This window comes from Anas platyrhynchos, chromosome Z (assembly GCF_047663525.1).
Source record: "Anas platyrhynchos isolate ZD024472 breed Pekin duck chromosome Z, IASCAAS_PekinDuck_T2T, whole genome shotgun sequence".
Lineage (NCBI taxonomy): Eukaryota > Metazoa > Chordata > Aves > Anseriformes > Anatidae > Anas > Anas platyrhynchos.
The window spans coordinates 38,246,535-38,267,782 of record NC_092621.1 but is presented as its reverse complement, the minus strand read 5'-3'; the positions used below and the strand labels follow the sequence as shown (position 1 = coordinate 38,267,782).

The 21,248-nt window shown below is 41.8% G+C and overlaps 2 protein-coding genes across 9 annotated transcripts in view; both read right to left on the bottom strand.

Annotated features, from left to right (window-relative positions):
* TRPM6 (transient receptor potential cation channel subfamily M member 6) overlaps positions 1-15,392 on the bottom strand; it is a 98,705-nt gene extending 83,313 nt beyond the window's left edge. For 3 of the 8 annotated variants that reach the window (XM_038171247.2, XM_038171253.2, XM_038171249.2), the window contains exon 1: positions 6,155-6,926. In XM_038171247.2, coding sequence (XP_038027175.2) covers positions 6,155-6,589 — 435 coding nt within the window. In that variant the 5' untranslated portion in view covers positions 6,590-6,926. Of the gene's footprint in view, positions 1-6,154; positions 6,930-9,000; positions 9,150-13,477 lie in introns of those variants that run through there. The other 5 variants (XR_005261845.2, XM_038171252.2, XM_038171250.2 and 2 more) reach the window with 4 other exon arrangements.
* A 946-nt stretch (positions 15,393-16,338) lies between these two features.
* On the bottom strand, positions 16,339-21,217 carry CZH9orf40 (chromosome Z C9orf40 homolog). Its single transcript, XM_027446050.3, has 2 exons — positions 20,783-21,217; positions 16,339-17,652 (listed from the first exon to the last, which is right to left on the bottom strand). The coding sequence occupies exons 1-2, from the start codon at positions 21,188-21,190 to the stop codon at positions 17,497-17,499; spliced, it is 564 nt and encodes a 187-aa protein (XP_027301851.3). The 5' UTR covers positions 21,191-21,217; the 3' UTR covers positions 16,339-17,496.
* Between the last annotated feature and the right edge of the window lie 31 nt (positions 21,218-21,248).

The following is a 21,248-nucleotide window of genomic DNA, read 5'->3' as shown; positions in this document are numbered from 1 at the left end:
ACAAATCTTTAAATGTACGAATGATCTTACTTTACCAGGTCTCTTTCAGAGACAAAAGTTGCAAGGTTCCCAACATGAACAGCTCTGCCTCTCTCACTGGCAACATTACTGAAGCCAGTAGTATTGGTATGACATTTTGGGACCACCAGAAGGCAGTGCTTTTTCTTTGTTAACACTTGATGTTTGCAAAAGCAATTTGCTGTATTTGAAACTGGGTCTCACCTGCTGGGATCACCCAGGTCAGCCACCCACTGTGCTTACCTGTGCATGCCTCCTTCAAAAATCCAAAATTATACAGCACAAAGCTCTTCGCAGTTTAAACCATCTACAGCTTCGCTTGCAGTAGATTATATCTCTTGTGGCTCACATTATTGTTATTTGTTGAATTATAAAATCTATTCTACATACTTAAAACACTGAACACAGCTTTAGAGTAAATATGAGTCTGATCTCTTGCCAAAGATTTCCTCTTGATAGCCATCAAACTTTACTTGTGTTTTGTGAATATTTTTAGTTTTTCCAGGAAAGATCACAGCATGTTCTACGTTCAAGTAAAAATGCTCCTTTGTTCTAAAAACACTCATGTTTGTCCAGAAATTTAGTCTCTGTGCTTTAAAGTCATATTGAAACTAATTTTATGCCTTCCTTTTAACAGAATGACCCCTGTCTCATTTCTCTTGTCTTTTGGATCATTAGTATAGGTTCTCCTTCACCAAGAAAAGGCAAAGAAGAAAAGGAAATTAGATCTGACACCTGCTGATAAATTTCTGAGCTTGCTTTCATTTATTTGTATTTTCACAGCTGAAGAGCTAACATTAGCTAGGGGAGTGACTCTCTGAAGACAGGATATATCTAAACTACCTGAAGTTACTATTGAAAGGAAAGCAAATAAAGTTTGCAGCATTCAGCTGAGAGAAGCATGAAAAACCCTGAGAAGTGGCAGTTTGATAGCAATCTGTGTTAAACTGCAGTACTAGAAAGTTTACGGGATGTGAATGACCTAGACAAGTGTCCCCTGGAGCCTCTTGGCCGTTTGCTGTCACTCCTGACAGCCTTGTTCCTTTACCTCCACTGCTTGTCTCACAGCCTAATAAAATCTTTATGGGGTGGATTTGCACACAGCAGACCTCATAAGCGCTGTGAGACAGGAAGTATTTTCACAGGACCGAAATCCCATTTTCCAAAGTGATAGGGAAGGCAGTTCTGATGAGCTCTGTGGAGGCTGAAGCCATGGTCCCACATCTGCATCTCCAAGGTAGACATCGCTTGCTGCTCTCCTCAGCACTGCCCACTCTAGCACCTCTCATAAAAATAATAAAGAATAAAAAGTTCTCTTTGTGGTGTCTTGCTTTTAAATATAAATCACTCCATTGTAAATATGAATAACTTCATGGAGGAAGCTAGCGGTGGCCTGGGAGTAGCTGCATGCGACAGGCCATGGGGACAGGAATGTCCTCCTGCCCCTTTGCAACAAAGGTCACTTGAGCACACCCTCAGGCCCTTCACCAGGTCTGTCAAAACCTACCCTTCGGCCTCCTGTGCCAAGATACACTCTGCGACACCCACATTATCAGCTGTTCCTCACACTGCAGGGTGCACGAGCAGCCAAAGGGCTTTTGCTTACCTGGGCCTGGAGGGCAAGGAGCAGCTGCGGCTGCCACTTACAGCCCAGGAATGGCCCAAGCCCTCACCAAAGCTCCTTGTCCCCACCGCACCAGGCTGGGTTCCCCTGCGTCCCAGATGGTCTCTGCTCCCTCCCACCTTGCTCACCAAGCTGTGGGGCTCCCTCTGTGTGGGGTCGGCTCCGTGAGCTGTGTCACACAGACGGCACATGGTATGTCTCATAAGCACCAGGGACCTAATGGTCTAAGTTCCTCTGCCCCTCTTTGGGTGTCAAGCCATGCCAGTAGAGCGTAAACAGATACAGTTGTTTATAGCAGCAGGGCTGGGATCAAAACAGCGACTGTCCCACTCTGGGTGGAGATTTACACCCACAGCCCAACCTGAGCAGCCTGCACTCATCCAAGCGGTGCTAAAGCCACAGCAGGTGAGAAACCTTTACGGCAACAACTGAGTCTCCCATCACCTTTGCACTAGAAAACTCTAGCACTACATAGCAGCTAGGAAACGATGTTTTTAATGGAAATGTGTTATTTTTGGCGCTATGGATCTGGCAACACAGCACAGCCACGGCCGTTCACACATTTCCAGACCATTGCACCTGGGACCATCAAGGGCAAGGCGATGAGTGCCAGCTGAGTGTGCATTCAGCAACAATGCAGAAGTGTGCAAAACTCCACCCTCATCACTGAGACTTGCTAATTAGGTAAAAAAGGAAGCACCCATACTGGTAGCAACCCAAGGCCATTTGATTTGGAAACAGTGGTGTCAAGATGTCACGACAGCAGTGCATTTAAAAAAAAAAAAAAATTTTTTTTTTTTTTAATGAATTGCATCTATCTGTGTGCGTATCTTCTGTCTCCAGTCAAGAACAGCATGTAATCCCAGAAACTATTTTTGGTTGCCTCCTTCTGTGCCTGCATGACGGACAGAGGGAATTGGACAACCCAGAGAACCATGTACCAGAATCAGCACTATGGGAGAGAAGCAAAGACAATGATAGCAATACGGAAATGATGAGGACAAAGGCTTAATCCTGCCTTTCATGAGGCCCAAATACTTCACTTAGAGCTATGACCCTTTCAAGGGGTCTCTTTTCTTTCAGGACTAGCTCTCAATATGGTATGACCAGCTCTCAATAACTGAGTTAAAATGGTAGAGATAAGAATATACAAGAAAAGAGCTAGTAATTAACAGCATACAGGGCAGATCACAGGGTTTATCTAGTCTGCATGTTACACAGAAATATCTTTAAGTGTTACAAGAATCAGGGAAGCTTCACACAACAGTTGATAAAGCAGGTCCTCCTGAAAAACAGCACTGAGAGACAATGGAGTCTTTATCAATGCCCCCTCAGCTTCCCATTGTGCTGTGAACTGCCTGAAGTCTCAAACTCATTAAGGCAATTCTCCAAAAATTGGATTACCCAGCTGGGACCTACCACCTCCCTGGAGAGCAACCAAAAGCCTATGGGGGTCACTTGGGGGGGACCTACTTTTTCAACAGACAAGGTGCTGAGTGAAAAATGAATTTATGGTCAACCAAGCCATGAAAAGGCAGGATGAGAGGACTCATTTAGGACAAAATGTTGGGTCCTGCTCTGAGCACTCCATTCTTGTTTTTTCACGTGACACTCCAAAAGACCCTGTCAGTAAGACTAGCCCTTCATGATATTAGCTTAAGTGTAAGTCAGGCACACAACTGCTCTGTCAAGACCAAGACCAAGACAAATTTTAGGTGCCAGTATCCATATTTAAACTTAGCTAAAAGAGCTTAGCTTATCTAGGTCCTGCTATAGTTTCAGTCTTTTCTTCTTCACATCATATGCTCATCTGACACAATTCACCTCCAGAAGAGGTAGATTAATAAGTTTCTTGGAAACAGTTGTCTGATATAAAATACTCATGATTTATATTTAACTATTTATACTAATGTAAGAAAATAGAAGTAACACGTGTATTTAGAAGATTTAACATGAATTTGCCTCTTTTTGTGTTGTCACAGAGCTGACTAAACACAACCAAAAAAACACCTTTCTGCTTCTCTTCAAGTCAGTCTCAATTCAAGCCTCAAAACTGCGCAGCCATAAACATTAACAGTGAGGCTCCTATTGCAAATTTATTTGGGAACACGTGGAGCTGAGAATACCAATGGAGTTGTAGTACTTCATAACTGATTATCCCTGGACTCAAGTGTAGAAATAACTGTGTGTCAGTTTCCTCACGCATCCCCCCCCAAAATATGTATAAAATAAAAGAGTAGATTATCTCTCATTATTTAGCTTACTCTTTCCACTGCCTATCAGGTGCTCCTGGTTCCTCATTTCTAGAATCAGAAAGATGCAGGAACAGTATTGCACATAGTACCTTTTCTCCCTCTGCTTAAGATTTTCTTCCCGGGAAGTTTTCATTCCACTACGGCAGATGTAACCAGGCTAGATCCACACTGATAGATGCTGCAGATGGGGTAGAGCAGTACTTCACAGTCTTCACCAGCCTTTTTGCAACACCATCCATGTTCAGAGTGATGTTAATAGTGGTGAAGGGATAAGCCTTCTCCTCCTACAGCTGCAACCTTCCCCTAACAAGCTACCCTGCACCAAAACCCAGCTTTAAAAACAATACCATAAATCAAGGACAATTTTGGTCCCATGACCATGAAAATTTGTTTTCTGTTATTCCAGGCACCTGCCACAGTGGTTAGACATGTGCAAACAAGAATTCCTTGGGATGACAGAGGAGTGACGTGTTGCAGCTGCCCAGTTCATCAGGTTCTCCACAAAGTGGCCACCCAAAGCTTGACTGGCTCCACTGGGACCTATGCACCACATACCTCTGAAAACAGGAAATTAGGTGCATAAATCACTTACATGTTTTTGAAAATGTTAGCTGTGACCCACCTATGGACACTGCACAATTATGTGCATGCACGAACAGACAGACACTTATGGAGACCTTTTTTCCCCCATGAGCTACAGAAATTTTAAACTCATCTACCTTCTGCTTTTCTAAAACTACTTTGTGACGTTTTAGATTCCACTTCAGTGTACACAAATGGAAAGGGTAAAAAAAAGAAGGTAACAATTATCTTCCTCAACATCTCCTTGTCTCTACAACATTAAAAAAAAAAAAAAAAAAGTGAAGGTGAAGGTGGAGTCAGAGAGATATGTCTTCCTCCAGCGTGGTTCTGCATGGTTCTTGTTTTCTTTCTGATACAGGTTACTTCTAGACAGGATATTCCAGCACGTTCACTACAGGTCAAATTCTGTGCCTCTGACCTTTCAACAGCTGAGAAAGTTTCATCCTTTGTCCCTTATCAAGCCAAAAGATGATTAAGGAAACTTAAGTTCAAACATACTCCAACTTATTTGCTGCTTATCATGTTTTTAATAACACTATATAAGCATGTCATTACGTTACATAAGGTTGTTATACTATAAACTTACTGAGGAAAAGCCTGTAAACTGACTTCAAAACTTCAGCGCATATTCTTTCATAAACACAAAAAAGAATGCTTCCTTAAGCCCATTTTAGCCTCATCCAAATATGAGCATATTCCTGTAGGTAACACTGGAATTCCCCTGGGTTTGGCTACCTGTGGAGTCCAATGTGCAGTCCATCTCTGAAAATGGCCACTCTTTTTAGGTATCAAAAAAGGAGTTTGTGATTTACCTTCAGGAGTTTACAACTTAAAACCCAAGTTCACCTGTTTCTTGGTGTGCTGGCAGATACTGCGTATTTTGAAAATTATATTTGTAAACTGGGATATTCGCAAAGAAAAGACTACTATAGACTTATTTTATCATCAGGTATATTAGAAAAGGATGCTCAAGATACCTGGTCACAGCATGCTCTGAAGAAAGTATCATCCTGTTTCATCATTTTATCTATAGCTAACAGAGCCTTCCTAAGATCCCAAGGGGGGAAGGGAAGGGAAGGGAAGGGAAGGGAAGGGAAGGGAAGGGAAGGGAAGGGAAGGGAAGGGAAGGGAAGGGAAGGGAAGGGAAGGGAAGGGAAGGGAAGGGAAGGGAAGGGAAGGGAAGGGAAGGGAAGGGAAGGGAAGGGAAGGGAAGGGAAGGGAAGGGAAGGGAAGGGAAGGGAAGGGAAGGGAAGGGAAGGGAAGGGAAGGGAAGGGAAGGGAAGGGAAGGGAAGGGAAGGGAAGGGAAGGGAAGGGAAGGGAAGGGAAGGGAAGGGAAGGGAAGGGAAGGGAAGGGAAGGGAAGGGAAGGGAAGGGAAGGGAAGGGAAGGGAAGGGAAGGGAAGGGAAGGGAAGGGAAGGGAAGGGAAGGGAAGGGAAGGGAAGGGAAGGGAAGGGAAGGGAAGGGAAGGGAAGGGAAGGGAAGGGAAGGGAAGGGAAGGGAAGGGAAGGGAAGGGAAGGGAAGGGAAGGGAAGGGAAGGGAAGGGAAGGGAAGGGAAGGGAAGGGAAGGGAAGATGCTCTCGCTCAGAGCAGGCGCCCCGCCGGCTGCCAGCCCCACCGCCGGCTCGGCAGGGGGCAGCGCTGCCTCTCCGCCCGCCCATCCTCCCCAGCCTCACCTCGGGCTGCGCGGGGGCCGCGGGTTCGCGGCTGCCCTCGGCCGCCCCGCGGCGGCGCGGGGGGCGCGGAGCCTCCCGTGCGCGGAGGTCCTCGGCGCAGCACTCGTGGGCCGCGTGCCGCCAGCTGCCCCCCCGCCAGACGGGGCCCAGCTGCGAGAAGAGCAGGTCCCGCCACGTCGCCATGCCCGTGCGGCGCCGCCGATCCTTGTCCCGCGGCGGCCGAGCAGGCGGGCGGCGCCTCGGTGGGGCGCGGCGGCTCCCGGGGCGCCGGCCTTCACCCCCGGCGTCCCTCCCGCGCCTCACGGCCCGGCCCGGCCCGGCCCGGCCGACGGGCACCGGCACCGGCACCGCGGGGCAATGCCGCTCCCCACCCGGCGGGCGCTGAACCGAGCGTCCCAAGCGCGGCGTACGCACGGCAAAGAAAACCCGAAGCATCAGCCTCAGCACCCCACCAGCTGTTATCACTGTCCCCTGCAGGGCTTTAAACCTCCAAAGAACATGGGCATTGGCCAAAACAAGCACCTGCAGCAGTTAGTTCGGATCACAGAATGGTTCGGGTTGGAAGGGACGGACCTTATAGACCATCTACTTCCAACCCCCTGCCACGGGCAGGGACACCTCCCACCAGACCAGGCTGCCCAAAGCCCCATCCAGCCTGGCCTTGAGCACCTCCAGGAATGGGGCAGCCACAGCTGCTCTGGGCAGCCCGTGCCACTGCCTCAGCACCCTCAGGGCAAAAAAGTCCTTCCAAACGTTCAATCTAAATCTCCCCTCTTTTATTTTAAAACAATTACCCCTTGTGCTGTCACCACTGACCCTGATAAAAATAAAATAAAATAAAATAAAATAAAATAAAATAAAATAAAATAAAATAAAATAAAATAAAATAAAATAAAATAAAATAAAATAAAATAAAATAAAATAAAATAAAATAAAATAAAATAAAATAAAATAAAATAAAAAATAATAAAACAAAATAATCTTATTTATAAGCCTACTTTACGTGTTGAATGGCCTCAATAAGCTCTCCGCTTCATAGGCTGAACAACCCCAGCTCCCTCAGCCTGACTTCACAGGAGACCTCCTCTGGACGGGCTCTTAAACATTCATTTCTTTCTTGTGCTGGGGACCCAGAGCTGAACACAGGCTCCAGGTGGGGTCTCACAAGAGCAGAGTAGAAGGGGAGAACCCCCTCCCTCTCACTGCTGGCCATGCTTCTTTTCATGGAGCCCAGGATACAATGAGCAGGCTGCAAGTGCACACTGCTGGCTCAGGTCTGATTTGTCATTCACCAGAAGCTCCAAGCACTTCTCTGCAGGGCTCTCCATCTGTTCATCACCCAGTCTGCAGTGACATTGGGGATTGCCCCGACCCATGTGCAGGAGTCTTGTGTTTGTATCACATTGCACCTAGTGTGGGCTAGCACAGGGCAGAAACTCTTCTTCCTTTATTCCAATTTCATTTTTATCTATTCTGCATCTCCTCCAACTTGTCTCTCAAGTGTGACTTATCTTTCAACTCTATTTTCTTTTTGTTCCTAAATTATCATCTCCCCATAGCCAATCCAAAGTTCTTTGGCTTCCCTACCCTTCCTTCCCATCCCCTTCTTGCTTAATATTTCTTTTATTTTGTTGCTTTCAGATATGCTGTTCTGTTAACTCTGAGTTCCAACTGTGAGCTGCCAGCCTGCCTCTGGATGTTGTCTGTATTTCCCCTCCACTTTCTCTTCCATTTTCCAGTCTCTCCACTTCTAATTTCACTGTCCAGCCAATTCTCATCTTCCTCCTTGGTGCCCAGCTCTCCCCCCCCCCTGTACAAGAGCGCTCTGCCTTCAGACCAGGCCATCTCCTTCCCCTCCAGTCAGGAGCCCAGGAACAGACCCACCCAGAGCACCGAGCAGCAGCAGGTCACAGAGTGCCTGGTCTGAACAGCTCCCAAAATCACAGCAGAAAAGCCTGCTCAGCCTGGAGCATGCCTCAGGGCCTTCTGGTCTTCAGCTGTTAAACTTAGCAGTGAGTTAACATAAACAGTTTTTCCAAAGACAGGGAGGATAAAACTGTTTCCAGCCCCCTGCAAAACTTAATGTTGTGCTTCTGACATTGCCTCTGTTTTGTCTTTAGACTTCCTATGTTGCACTTCTTACAGAGTAGCCCTTAAAAAAAGCATTACAGCTTCAAAGAACAGAACATATTCCTAGAAATTTTAGCAGGTGATAAACAGCATGTTCATTCTCTCTCTTTTTTTTTTTTTTAGCTTCACATTTTAATATATTAAAATATTTTCAATTCACATCCATATTCTATTTTCACCAAAGTTCATAAATTAAATAAAAACCATTCTTGTTATAGGACATATCAGGCAAACGTATCAGTTGCTGTCACCATGCCCAGTCTTTGTATGAATCTGAACCTTATAAGAAAACTGAAATACTTGTACACCAGCACATGCAGATGCCCCGGACTTTGACTGGAACACAGCAAGGTGAACATATTCCTCTGACTTCAAGCATTTTCTTAATTCCAAACGTATGCCTTTCATTCTAAGTTGTGCAAATTCAGACACAAGAAATTCTGTCTTCCCTAGAATCAAGATTCAGCATTTGTAATCTAATATAAAGACCTAAAGATCCATTCTACAAAGCCTTGCAAACCAATTCTCACACTTCATTCCCTAGTACTTCACAGATATGAAAACATTCATGGTGTGTTTTATAACAGACTTTTTAAGAGGTCAAAGTCTACAGAACTACCATGGACTCTTTATCGTTATCTCTAGAAAGCAGAATTGCTGATGTGTTTTCTCCTGCAGTCCTTCCATAGACTATCAGTTCTATTCTAGAGACTTACCTTAACATCAGAGAGATCTTGCTTGTCCATCCTTTATGCTTCTTTTTTCATAACATCTGTATTCCCAATGTATAGGCAGTTACTTCAGCAGCAGTGAAGCCAGCTCAGTTCTGGATGACCAACAACTGACACCTCCTACTTTTCATGTCCTAAGCAATTGAAATGCACACATGTCAAAGCATGCCTGCAATAATTCAGGCAGTACCTTCCATTTTGTTCAAAGTCCAAGAATCCATCCACCTATCAAGCTTGTCCAGGTCCCTTTGGATGACATCCTTTCCCTCTGTTGTAGGTGACACCACTCAGCTTGGTGTCACCTGCAAAGCTGCTGAGGGTGCACGCAATCCCACTGTCTATGTCATCAATAAGAATATTAAACAGTACTGGTCCCAGTATGGACCCCTGAGGAACATCACTTGTTACTGATCTCCATCTAGAGAAACTGATCTGACAACAAAAGCTTTTCCAGGAAGGGGAACATGGTTTCCCTCAGTAAGAATAAACTGGATTTCATTCAACTTAAGGATGACACAACTCAAGCAGGTATATAAGTATCAACCAGCTATTAGTTCACATAATACATGTTCTTCAACAGGAGGGAAGAAAGATGACAGTCTTGAGTACTGAAACATAAACAGCCAGTATGTCATGTAGTGTTGGAGTTTATGGTGTTTTCTCAGTCAGATCATTCAGTTGTTGCAACAAGTGTTTACTGATATCTAAACACAGCTCAGACTCTTTCACAATAGTTCAGGCATCACTGTATTTGAATTTTGAATGAAGAGTTATTCAGTCAATAGGATTGTCTGCCGAATTTACCCTATGAGAAAAAAAAAAAAAAAAAAAAACTTTAAAAAAGTTCTTATTGGAGTCTGTAAGTAGGCAGGAATGTAGTGTGGTAGGTTTTGTCAGTTTGATAGTCACACTCATAAATTATCCAACCATCAGTTCTCCCAAAGCAAATTCTGTAAATACCTTTGAAGTCAGTACAGATGCAAGGAAGAACAAAATGTGATGGTGTGGTTTAGTTTCTTGTTATAGTTTCTGTGCTTCTAGTGATAGCCTCACAGAAATCAGTGTACTGCTCCTTAAGGCATGATGACACTGTTTGGGAATGAGAAATAACATTTCAGATTATCTCTGTTATTCAGTTTTCTGAACAAGGGTAGGAAAATGAGTGAAGAAGGCCTAAGAGGTCTCCATGTAGGAGTATGCTCTGCAGCTTTCATATGTAGTAGTCTCCACCTCTTGAAAATAATCCCTTTCCATTGATCCCTCAACAACGTTCTCTCAAGCATGAGGAAGATGCAATGTCCCAACCATAACCACTTCAGTTTATGTTCTTACTTCAGCATTAGATGATTCATATGCTAATTTTGTTTAGCTAAACAGTAACGCCTTAAAATTTTTCTGTTTCTGAGGAGCCTTTCTTGAGCCTTAACACAATGTCTGATTCTAAAAATAACATGTTTTGTAGAGCAGTCACAGGGCACACTGCCTCTCTTCAATTTGCTTAATCATTCCTTGTATCCCTCAGCTTAGTTAACAGATTTTTCAAACTTTTCATCTTTCAGATTTCTAATATATGGGAATTCTGACTTGTCAGCTCCCTGGCCTGTGCCAAATTATCAGGTGTAAGGATTCTTCTGTAAGACTTTCTTTCTTTCAAACCCTCATCTTAAAACAACTTTCAAGATCTCCTTTCACAGTAAATCTACCTCACACAGCCTTTAAGGAAAATAGTTGACAGGATGGAGGTTTGTGTTGGTGTTGGCACTCAAAGATGTACCAAAGCAAATACTTCAAACAAAACAAAAAAACTTCCTGCTTCAGACCAGGAAAATGAAAAAAAAAAAAAAAAAAAAAAAAAGAAGAACCTTGTCTACATGACCTCTTCATGACCTCTTTATTTTAAAAGGGTTAAATAGCACAGAATGGACAGGGAACACCCAATAATCACTTCACAAAGAAAGAACTCTGTCCTTTACTGACCCATGGCTGGAGGCAAGAGGAAAAACTAGAGATACCCAACATGCATGCTGTCAAAGTGGAATAGTCTGTACAGAAGTTAAAGCCACACCAGTGCAACAGTGAGGCTGATTTGCAAAGAATCATATTGTCCCAGGCAAGTCTTTCAAGAGCTGGTCACACTTCCATAGTGCACGTGACACTGTGTCTTCATGGTACCATTGACAACTGCACCACAGGCAAATCCAAAACACTTGGCTGTTGGGTTTCACAGGCACTCTATTTCTTTTCAGAGGCAATGTCCTAGCAATTAAATTTATTGGGCAACAGGTCCCCACACCAAAACCAGATGGCAGGGCCATGGCGTGAGAGGCTAGCAACCATACACATCCATCCTTTGAGCTGGATCCGGTCTGCAGGTCATCGCTTACAGCCCTCTCCACTGAAAGCAGCACGAAGCAAAACAGTCGGCAGAAGCCCCATGTAAAAATATTGAGACGTTTGTATCAGGTAGGCAGGACTCATATATAATTATTATCACTTCCAAACTGTATCACAGAAATACAGCATATCATTGGTGTTCATACTGACTAACTTGTCTGTTGCTGGTTGCTTAAGTTTCACTTTCAGGTACCTACATTTCTAGGACAGCAGAGTAAATTTAAGCTAACTTGTATTCAGCGAATTAGTAAGTCTATTTTGGATTTCTGCTATTTTGGATTTCTTCTATGTGCCAGCCTTCCGTTTCTGAAACAATTTGCATTTACATTATTTTTATACCGAAGTGTTGGCTAATTGTTATATTCTGCTTCTGAATAGTATCTTTAAAAGCCATAGAAATCAGTATTTGCATCTGAAACCACCCTCTTAAGTGCTTACATCATATGAAAATACCTTATGCGTTTTCATATTTATTGTAAATATATATAAATATCCATCTATTTGGAAAAGCAGATCAGCCTAGGAGAGGAAATTACTTTGGGTGCATCGACAAAATGGTGTGACTTTTTTTTTTTTTTATAACATATTATGTGATCAGATAAGCCCTCATTTGCTTAAGACACAATAAAAATACTGTTGTTTCCTTGATTACTTACGATAAAAATATAACACCGGCTTTCATAAATGCTAAGTTACTGCTCACTCCTGTGAGCTGCCCTGAATTACATCTTTTAAACTTTAAAGGTTTAAAGTGTTTCTAATTTTCCTTACTAAAAAGGAAAATCTGATAATGCACTTCAAGTTAATGATAGACAATAAAAATCACCAGGCAATGCGGTCTAAGAAATTTGAGTGAGACTGTTTTGATTGCTGAACTGAAAGGACCGGTCTTTAAAAACTAGCAATTCTTGCCTCAGAGTGATTCAAGACTACACAACCAAAGATAAAACAGAAATCTGAAAAAGATTTGAGAGCAGAGTAGTTAGCGCTGATAAATCCAGGATATTCATAGCTAAGCTGCACAACAGAAAATGGGAGAAGAGAAAGCATGTAAATGTGGGTATGAGACTCTGTCTCACAGATCAGAGAAGTGGTGGAGAGCCTTTTCTGCTATTTGCTTGTACAAAAACAAGTAGGCACACTCAGTACCTTCAAAGAGAGCATGTTTGATACTTAAGAGTAGATTCTGTTGAATAATTTATTGTGTTCCTATTTAATTAGAACACTGCGCACTACACAAATGAATGAAGTAGATTACAAAACTCATCTGTGCAAAAGAACAGTCAGTAAAGTTGCTCATTTCCATTCATATCTCTCTGCACGAAAACTTTCCTCTCGCACTTCATTATACAATGTTCAATAGATAATACTATTTTTATTTACTTCTGTTTCTCAGTCTAATATTTTGTAAGACACTTGTTTCATCAGATTCTAATCTGAACATAAATCCCTCACATTCATATAAGAAAGATGAAAAATGCATTGTTTAGCCATTCCATAAACTCATATCTCATAAACTTACTACTAAAAATAAGAAAAAACAAAATCTGGAACATTACCAGCTATCACAACTATTCTTAAAAAGGAAAATAGAGTAACAAACAAAAAATTACTTTTCCTCCTTTCACAACTTTTCCCCTGAGAATGATAACATACCAGTAACAAGGAAACAATTTCATCCTTCGGTAGTGACGAAAGTGTGATCCATATGGCTTTAAGAGAAGAAAGAACCATGCTTTTTAAGTCCTTCGAAGTGACTAAAAGTCATGACTGGTTCAGTGGTAGGGTGCTGTATTTCTGACCAAGAGTATTTAAAACATACTTACTGATGAGCATGCTTACAAATGAAATGGCACAAATTCAAATGCATTGTTTTCTGCATCAAATTTTAAATCTCTAAAATATGAAAAGTTTTAAATACAGATTTAAAATAAACAACCTTTTAATATGACTACTGGAAAAAACCTTTGGTATTTATTTCCTCATGCATTTCTAACATATTGTTACCTACATGCCAACATTTAAACACTGCTCCATGACTTAGTTTCTTACCAATTAGCACACTTACCTTTCTCTTCTCCATGTCTAACAAACACGTTTCAAGCAGCCTTCAGCTCCAGAGTGAGGTTTCCATCCAACATGCAATCAGATAAATCTTGCTTTCCAGTTGTAACTAATGGAAACAGTGCTAAGAAGTAGTGACAACAAATTCCCATGTGTTTAAATTAGCAGTTATTGGTGGGGTGGAATAGAAGGAAGGTAGAAACGAGAAATGAACCAAAAAGTCTTGGCAAAGCGTTTCTACTCTAATTATGCTGAAGATCTTGCGTTGCCTTATAGTCAGGAACTTGTGCGTTGATGTGCCTTTATTTATACATCACGGTAAGCAAATGATTAGCATTCATGATGTCACTGCTCGAATGTTCAGTAGCAGTTCAGAATAAAAGCATACCCAAAACATTGTCCAGACCACTGTAGTTTACTGTGTATGTGTATTGCCACCTAGAGTCAAGGTTATAACTGTAGGCATGGAAATAATTAAACCAGCCCAAGCATACTAGCTATTTTGAAATGCTTCTTTGAATAAATTTTGCCATACCAATTAATTTGTGCAGCCTAACACTCTTATTGCAGTTATCATCAGATACTCTCACAAAAATACATGTGATTTCCCCACAGTGCATCTGACATAAACAGAATTAGCCAATACCAGACAAACTGTCTGTCATGCCACTTGGAAACACACATTTACACTCTTACGTCCTACAGTAAGATCTTCCAATTATCTATACATGTGCACGTATTCTTTAACGTCCATTAAATTCAAGCAAATAACTGCCAAAACAATGAGAAAACCGGTAAGCTTACTGTTGATCACTATATTAAAATTATTTTAAGTATTTCTGTGCTGAAGATGGAGCCAGTGCAGAAATTATTGTATGCCATTGCTCTCCTGGCCAGCTGCCTGCAATTATTTGCTGCCCTCCTAATTCGTCATCACCTGTCTTCCATTCCCTTTTTTCCTCCTCCTTTCCTTCTACCAGTGTCTTCTTACCAGACACAGTCAGTAACGCAGCCTGTTTCACCTCATTCGGACTAACTTTCAGCCATCTCCTGGAGGTTTGTCAATCTTAGGAACCACAGAACCTCAGCGCACACAAACCAGCGCAGGCCTTCACGTAACCCAAGTCAAAGCTTTCAAAACATGCCTTGAGTTTACAATGAGACACAAAACATAGATAGGTAGACATGCCAGTAACGTGACCTTGCTGGAGTGAAAAGTATTCCAGAGGAGGTGTAAGCAGCAATGTAGCTGGTTCTCATTAGTATTCCCATACCCTGATTGTGCTGCTCCACATGCAACCCTTATCAACTTATCAAAGACCTCTACATGATCTCTGAGTTTTCTTTGCACATTTTCTTCCTCTTTTGACAGTTGCTCTTTTCTGTTTAGAGACGAAAATTTTAGAGAAAAGCAAACTCACAGTTGCCTTGAGAGAACATAGACAATTTTCTTCTGAATGTTTATGAACTCATCATGTGAAGATTTTCAGTTGCTAGGTATTATGCTACTCCTGAGTTGTCTTAAAATTTCTTTGTGCTTGTTAATTACAAAAACACTTTCCTCTCAATGGATATGAAAGTACAAGCAAATTAACATTGTAAGTTTACTTAGAGCACTTGAATAACAGCTCTCTAGATAAATTTAGCCAGAAGTTAAGGCCAGTATTTTGGTAGCCTGTAGTGACTGACATATGGTATCTGAAGACACCAGACATCGAGAAAAATTTCTTGATTATGCCTTTTGACAGCTCTAATGCAAAGCTTATGTAATCTAACATCACCCCCTCTTACTCTGCCCAGTCTTTTATATAACCCACACTCTCAGACTCATTCAAAAGCTTTTCCAAGGCTTTTAAATTTGCCACTGCTAGCAAACAGATGAATGGAAAAAATGAATCAGCTCTGAAAGTACCTGTAACATTCCACCCCATAACCCAGAGCCCAGGACTGGAACAAGCTTAGAGAAAAGTGCTTGCCTACGGCATAATTGCAAATTAAGTAAATATATAGCCTACAACATAGTGCAAGCCTAATTTTTAAAGGACTTATTTCGTTATAGTAGCGGTGAAATGTATTAACATTTATAAAATCTCTTCCACCTCAAAGATACTGGGCAAAGGAGAGATGGATTTTAACACTAAAATGCAGTCTGCTGCTAGGATGCACTAAATGTTATGAAGCTTCAAGAAAGGTGATTATGACTGTAGTATATCTGCATAAATACAAGACAACAATTCAAAATACCAGATCCCAAGAAACATTGAATGTTATAAAATATTAGAAGTGCTGCAAATATATGGAGGCAGTATATTAGCTAGGGTAAAAAAAAAATAATAATAAAAAATCAGCAGATGAATAAACCTGTTTCCTCACTAATTTCCTTGGTTACAGTAAGCATGTAATCGTGGTTGCATTCTTGCCAGAAGCTGATTGTTTATAAAGACATTTTTAAAGTGTCTCTTAAGAACAAGCTGAGGTATTTGGACTTTATTATAAATATAGTAATAAAATACATGCACAATATTAAGGTTGTTTTAAATAATGCTAATAATTTAAATAATGGCTAATCTGATGGCCGTCGGTACTTTCTGAACAAGTACTATGACGTGTTTTGAGTTAGTAAGCCTCGTCCTTTATTCTGTGGACTCAAGAGAGACTCTACGAATCCAAACCAATAAGCAACAAAAAAGTAGGTACTTTATAGTTCAAATACTGGGAAAAAAAAAAAAAAAAAAAAGTTTTGAAATGTTTACTAAGCAGGCTGTGTAGTTGACTATTTTAAATATAGAGTCCTAACAGAACAAAACTACAGCAGGAACAACCTTAAGAAAAAATCCAAAACTTCAAGCAGTAACAGACCCAAAGTTCTCAAATACACACAGGTTAAAACTTTATTGACATTTTAACAAATACATTATTAAAAATAAAATTAAAAACCAGAAGTTTCCTTATTCAAAGATGACTCTGGTAAAAATATGGCATCAGCTATACCTACAGAAAAACCACATTTGCAAAGTCTGACACTCTGCCAATACAACTTTAAATTTCAATTTATTATTGAAGACAGGTATTCCTAATTGTTTTTTAACCTGTAAATAAATTAAAAGAAAGGATAAGCAGTAACTCCATATTTCACAGCAAAAAGCACTAATTTGTCGAACTCCTGTAAAAAATGTTTTTTGCAGATCCATAGTCTCTGGAAAAAATAAACCTCAGTCAGTTAGGTCTGACAAAGTGTATGTGGTAATTTTATATTGCATTAACTTCTCAGGACATCTCTGCATGCAGCTGCCATTTCAACATTACCATATATAATGTCACAAAGCATAGGGAAAAACATTAACTTAAGAATGGACCAAAAACTTGGAAGCTAGCTGCCACTGCTTTGAATGATCACAAGAAGAATGTGAAACAATATTCAGAACACTGACAGCTTACCAAAGAAGAGATCCCCTTTTCCTTTCTCATCCCCAACACACTCATTTTTGGTTTGCATAGAAAAGGGAATGTTTTGTCTGGTTTTGGTGGACTTTTATTTTTTGGCTTAACTATTACGTTGAAAAAAAACTACACTAAAAAACACAGAAGTTTGTGTGCTTTATGATAAATTCACATGGTAAGTATTTCACATTCGGGTACCATAGTTACACTTTTTGTTCAGGATGAGCAAAATGATTTTCCATCTCCCTTCCACATGTAACTTACCCAACTTTTTCTTACAATCACACCCAGAATTTCTAATGTTCTGTAGTTGTCCTTTAGTTGGCTGCCATGATTTCAGGCATTCTTACTAGAAAACCATAGCCTCCTCCACAAAGGGTAAGTAAGCTCAGGTCTCCAGCCAGCTTATCGGTGAGTACCTAACAGTGATTATTCCACCAACTTAGACAACCCAGACTTGCCTCTGCAGACTAACATAACACTGTTTCTTCAAAAAGACAAAAGCACTTTGATTTTTCTCCCACGCAGAAAATACTGAATCCAGACAAAAACAAGCTTTGTGCACAACTATGAAACAACTGATCAGGTCTCCATTTCAGTCTCCATGGTATCCGTCCTTGAAGCAGTTTTATCTGCAGGTGTAGTCTCTCCATCTAGGTTCTGAATATCAGACAGATCAATGGCAGGCAACGGTGTTCTCCAATACAAGAATGAGTTATACTGACAGAATTCTTCTTGCTTTGAAAAGAGACAAATAAACAAAAAGGCAACAAAACATTAATGTGTATCACAGTATTAGAAAACAAACAAACAAAATTTAGAAAAAAAAATAGCTATTTTTAAGGGAAGTATTGTAGAAAAATCTCATAATTAACTTTTGTCCTTTCAGATATTCTGGGTAAGAACTAGTGTATCACTTATTGGAATCACCTCTGCAACTCCACCCATTTGTTCAACTGGAAATCTTAGCTTAGAATGACACCAAAAAACCTATGCAATTATTGTACTTCACACACAGAAATTGCTCACTGTTTTTTCTTCTCACAATGGGATAGAAATTTCATTCACATTTAGAAGCTGGTATTCTGTATCTACATTTTGTACTCAGGTATATGCTGAAAAAAAAAAAGCAAAAGAAAATAGAAAAAAAAGGAAAAGAAAACAAACAAACAAACAAACAAGATCTCTTTAGGGGCCAGGGAGGAGAAAGTTTAGGAACTGTTAAGTCACACAAGATAAACCTGTGAGGAATATACACTTATCTACTACACTACTCAGAAGGTATAAGGCTCCAAAACCACTTTTTTTTTTTCTCTTAAATCTCTGTTGGGAAGTGCAGTTTGCTTATAATAGTATGACACTAATTAACCAAGGAATAAATTTTATAGACTGTGTGGCCAATTTGTGCATGTGTCTATAGAAGTGATATACGTAAGAACTGTAAAGAGGGGTTTTCAAGCTGTTCTTTAGGTCTTGAGCATGTACCTTCTCCTGGTGTATAGAAATAATGAATGCTGCCACAGACCTAAAATGATGCAGTTCTATATAACACTGCTTTGCATTTTTCCTAGCATGCAATTGGAATTATTAAACATTATACTTTAATGTCTCAGCACAAACAGCAAAAAAAAAGCAGTTTTAATGACTACACTGTCATAACTGTTTTGTTATGGCTCTTGAACAAGTTCATGCTTTGTCTGCTGATTCTGTAATTGAATAAGAAAAAAATATAATGTTAAAAATTCCCAGTAAGAATTGGCCCTAACCTTTCTCAGCTACTAGAATATATATTTTTTCCTTAATAATAAATAAATAATACATAAACTCATCATACTTTCTATAAAAAAAAATAATTCTATTCACTGCAACACAAACCTATCGCGAACTACAGCTTGTTGTACTAGGTAGCCTGTTTTCACAATCAACACCTGCGTTATTAAAGGCCTATAATATTAAAACAGGTTTGAAACGTGAAGACAGATCATAGCAACAGGATGATTGTATGCCTGTAGAGTTCTCCTGATTTGCTAACGAAGTGCAGATTGTATTCACAGAAGATTAAAGAACTGAAGTTCCAATTAATTGGAATTGAGACCAAAACCAATAAACACGCCGTGGTGACAAGATACGAAAAATGGAGTAAAAACAAACTAAAAGTAGCTGCACACATATATATTATTGTAAATTTATTTTTTTTATACAAATATATTAACATAATTTGTATATTAACAACAAACAATAATCAAAATCTTCCTTGAAAACAACTGCCAGCAGCGTTGTTTCAGAACCCATTGTCTACCTTCAGGAGTTCTCCCCATTCTGAATCTGAATTCTCCACTTTACATGTAAGTAGTTAATAAGGCATTACCTCTCACATCATGAGAGCCAAGTACTTCAAGTTGGAATACCTCTGGGCTATCTGTTTTGTATGCGCCGCCTAATGACAGAATTTTTGTTTGAAAGACATAACGTAAAACCTCATAACCACAACAATACGCAGTCTCTCATTTTGGACTCAGACCACCTACAGGATTAATCTCATGAGTACTCAAGAGTCCAGAGCATCAGTGTTTCATTTTATGTCTTTTTTCCAGCAAGATTCAGTGTGAAAGTGGACAACACTAAGGAGTGCAGGAGACAGAAGCAAACATTCAACCTTAACATATAAAATACAAAAGAAAGCATTAAATACTTCTGTTCACTTAAATATCTTTTAAAACATGTTTTGAGAAAAAAAAAATCTAGCTAGGTAGGTAGACAAGCTCAGAGATGCAAATGCTTTGCTTTAATGGATTTAGTTTTTTAATTTTTAAGGAGTTAATTTATATATATTTATATATGCAAGTATGTGTTCAAATGTAACTCATATAGTATTTCTTCTCTGACCAAATTAAGTATGATCATCTTTAACCTTAACAAAAGCAGTGTAAAAGTAACAGTACCCTAACCATGGTTATTACTGCAACAAATTATACAGGCCAGAAAACAGCAAAGAATAATACCAACCTATGGCTGTGTTTTCAGAAAAGTGCAAAAATCATCGTAATAAGTATTTATCTGTGTGAAAGCTTCAGAATATACAGGTTGGACATGCAGAAGATTAAATAAACACTGCTTGCCTGCCATTAACCATGAGAGCGTGTGAGAGAGACCTTTCTGAACACTACTTTATTTAGGGAAGCAAACTCTTAAAAACACAGCCTTATAAAAAATATAAAGAAGCCTGACAGAATTACTTCAGATAGTGTTATCTTTCTTTTTACTGAGCGGAAACTCACGTAGCCTTCCTTACTGCCTTCCTATCACACCTACAGCTTATGTAACTATACCTAATAACCCAAAACAAGGTTAAATACGTAATTCACAATCATATCTCTGATGGAATAAACCTCTCCTGTACAACTTTGTTCAGTTTGCTCGCTTCGGAAGAGGCTTGCCGTCTTCTTTTCCAAAAGGATGAGCCTGGATTTAAAAGGAACAGCCTAGAAAGGGACGTTTAATTTTCATGGCCTTTTTCAGCAGTTCCTTCGTGCCTTAGTCGTACTAATAAAAATAAATGTGTAACCCCCAAGGCCGGGTTAGAGGGCGTGCTGCCCCGCACACACCATGCGCTCCGCAACCCCGCCGGTGACGCCGACCCGCGTTTATCTCCCCGTGCCACGCCGCTCACGGGGCGGCTGCCGGCAGCCGGGGCTGTGGCTGCGGCCGCTGAAGGCCGAGCCGCGGGGGCTCCCCGTGCAGCGGGGGGTGTGGCGGAAGGCGGGGCGCAGCGCCCCGGCCGGCCCCACCGCAGCGGAACGGGGGGGAGCGGACACGGCAGGGAAGCACCGGGCGCTCGCACCGCCGCCAGAGGCCGCCGCGCCGTTACCTCGTCGCCCGCCGCCTCCTTGCCCCGGCCGCCGCCTCCCTCCGCCGGCCGCCCGTCCTGCGCCGCCGCCGCCGCCGCCCCCCGCCGCCGCCGCCTCCCCGTGGCCGTGGCCGCGGCCGCGTCCCCGCCCTGCTCGTTGCGGGGCCCGCCGCCCCGCAGCCCGTGCCGCTTGCCCGGCGGCGCCTCGGCCTCCTCCAGCTTCCGCTTGGCGGCGGCGGGGCCGGCGGCGGCCGCCTCAGCCCGGGGCCGCCTCTCGGCCGCGCGGGGCGGCGGCGGCTCGCGCAGGACGCGCTTGCAGGGCACGTGACACACCAACGGCTCCGCGCCGCGCTTGGCCATCGGCGGCACCGGCGCCGCCGCCTCCGCGGCACGCGCGTCCACCGCCGCCGCCGTGCGGGCAGAGCGCATGCGCACGCCCCTCGCTGCCCGCCGGCGGCGCCGCGGGGAGGAGCGCACGGTGACGCCC

Excerpts from the sequence above, each read along its gene's own strand:
- CZH9orf40 (XM_027446050.3), bottom strand. The coding sequence starts at position 21,190 with ATGCGCTCTGCCCGCACGGCGGCGGCGGTGGACGCGCGTGCCGCGGAG. Across the intron at positions 17,653-20,782 it reads AGGAGGCGGCGGGCGACGAG|CAAGAAGAATTCTGTCAGTA; the intron begins GTAACGGCGCGG and ends CTCTTTTCAAAG.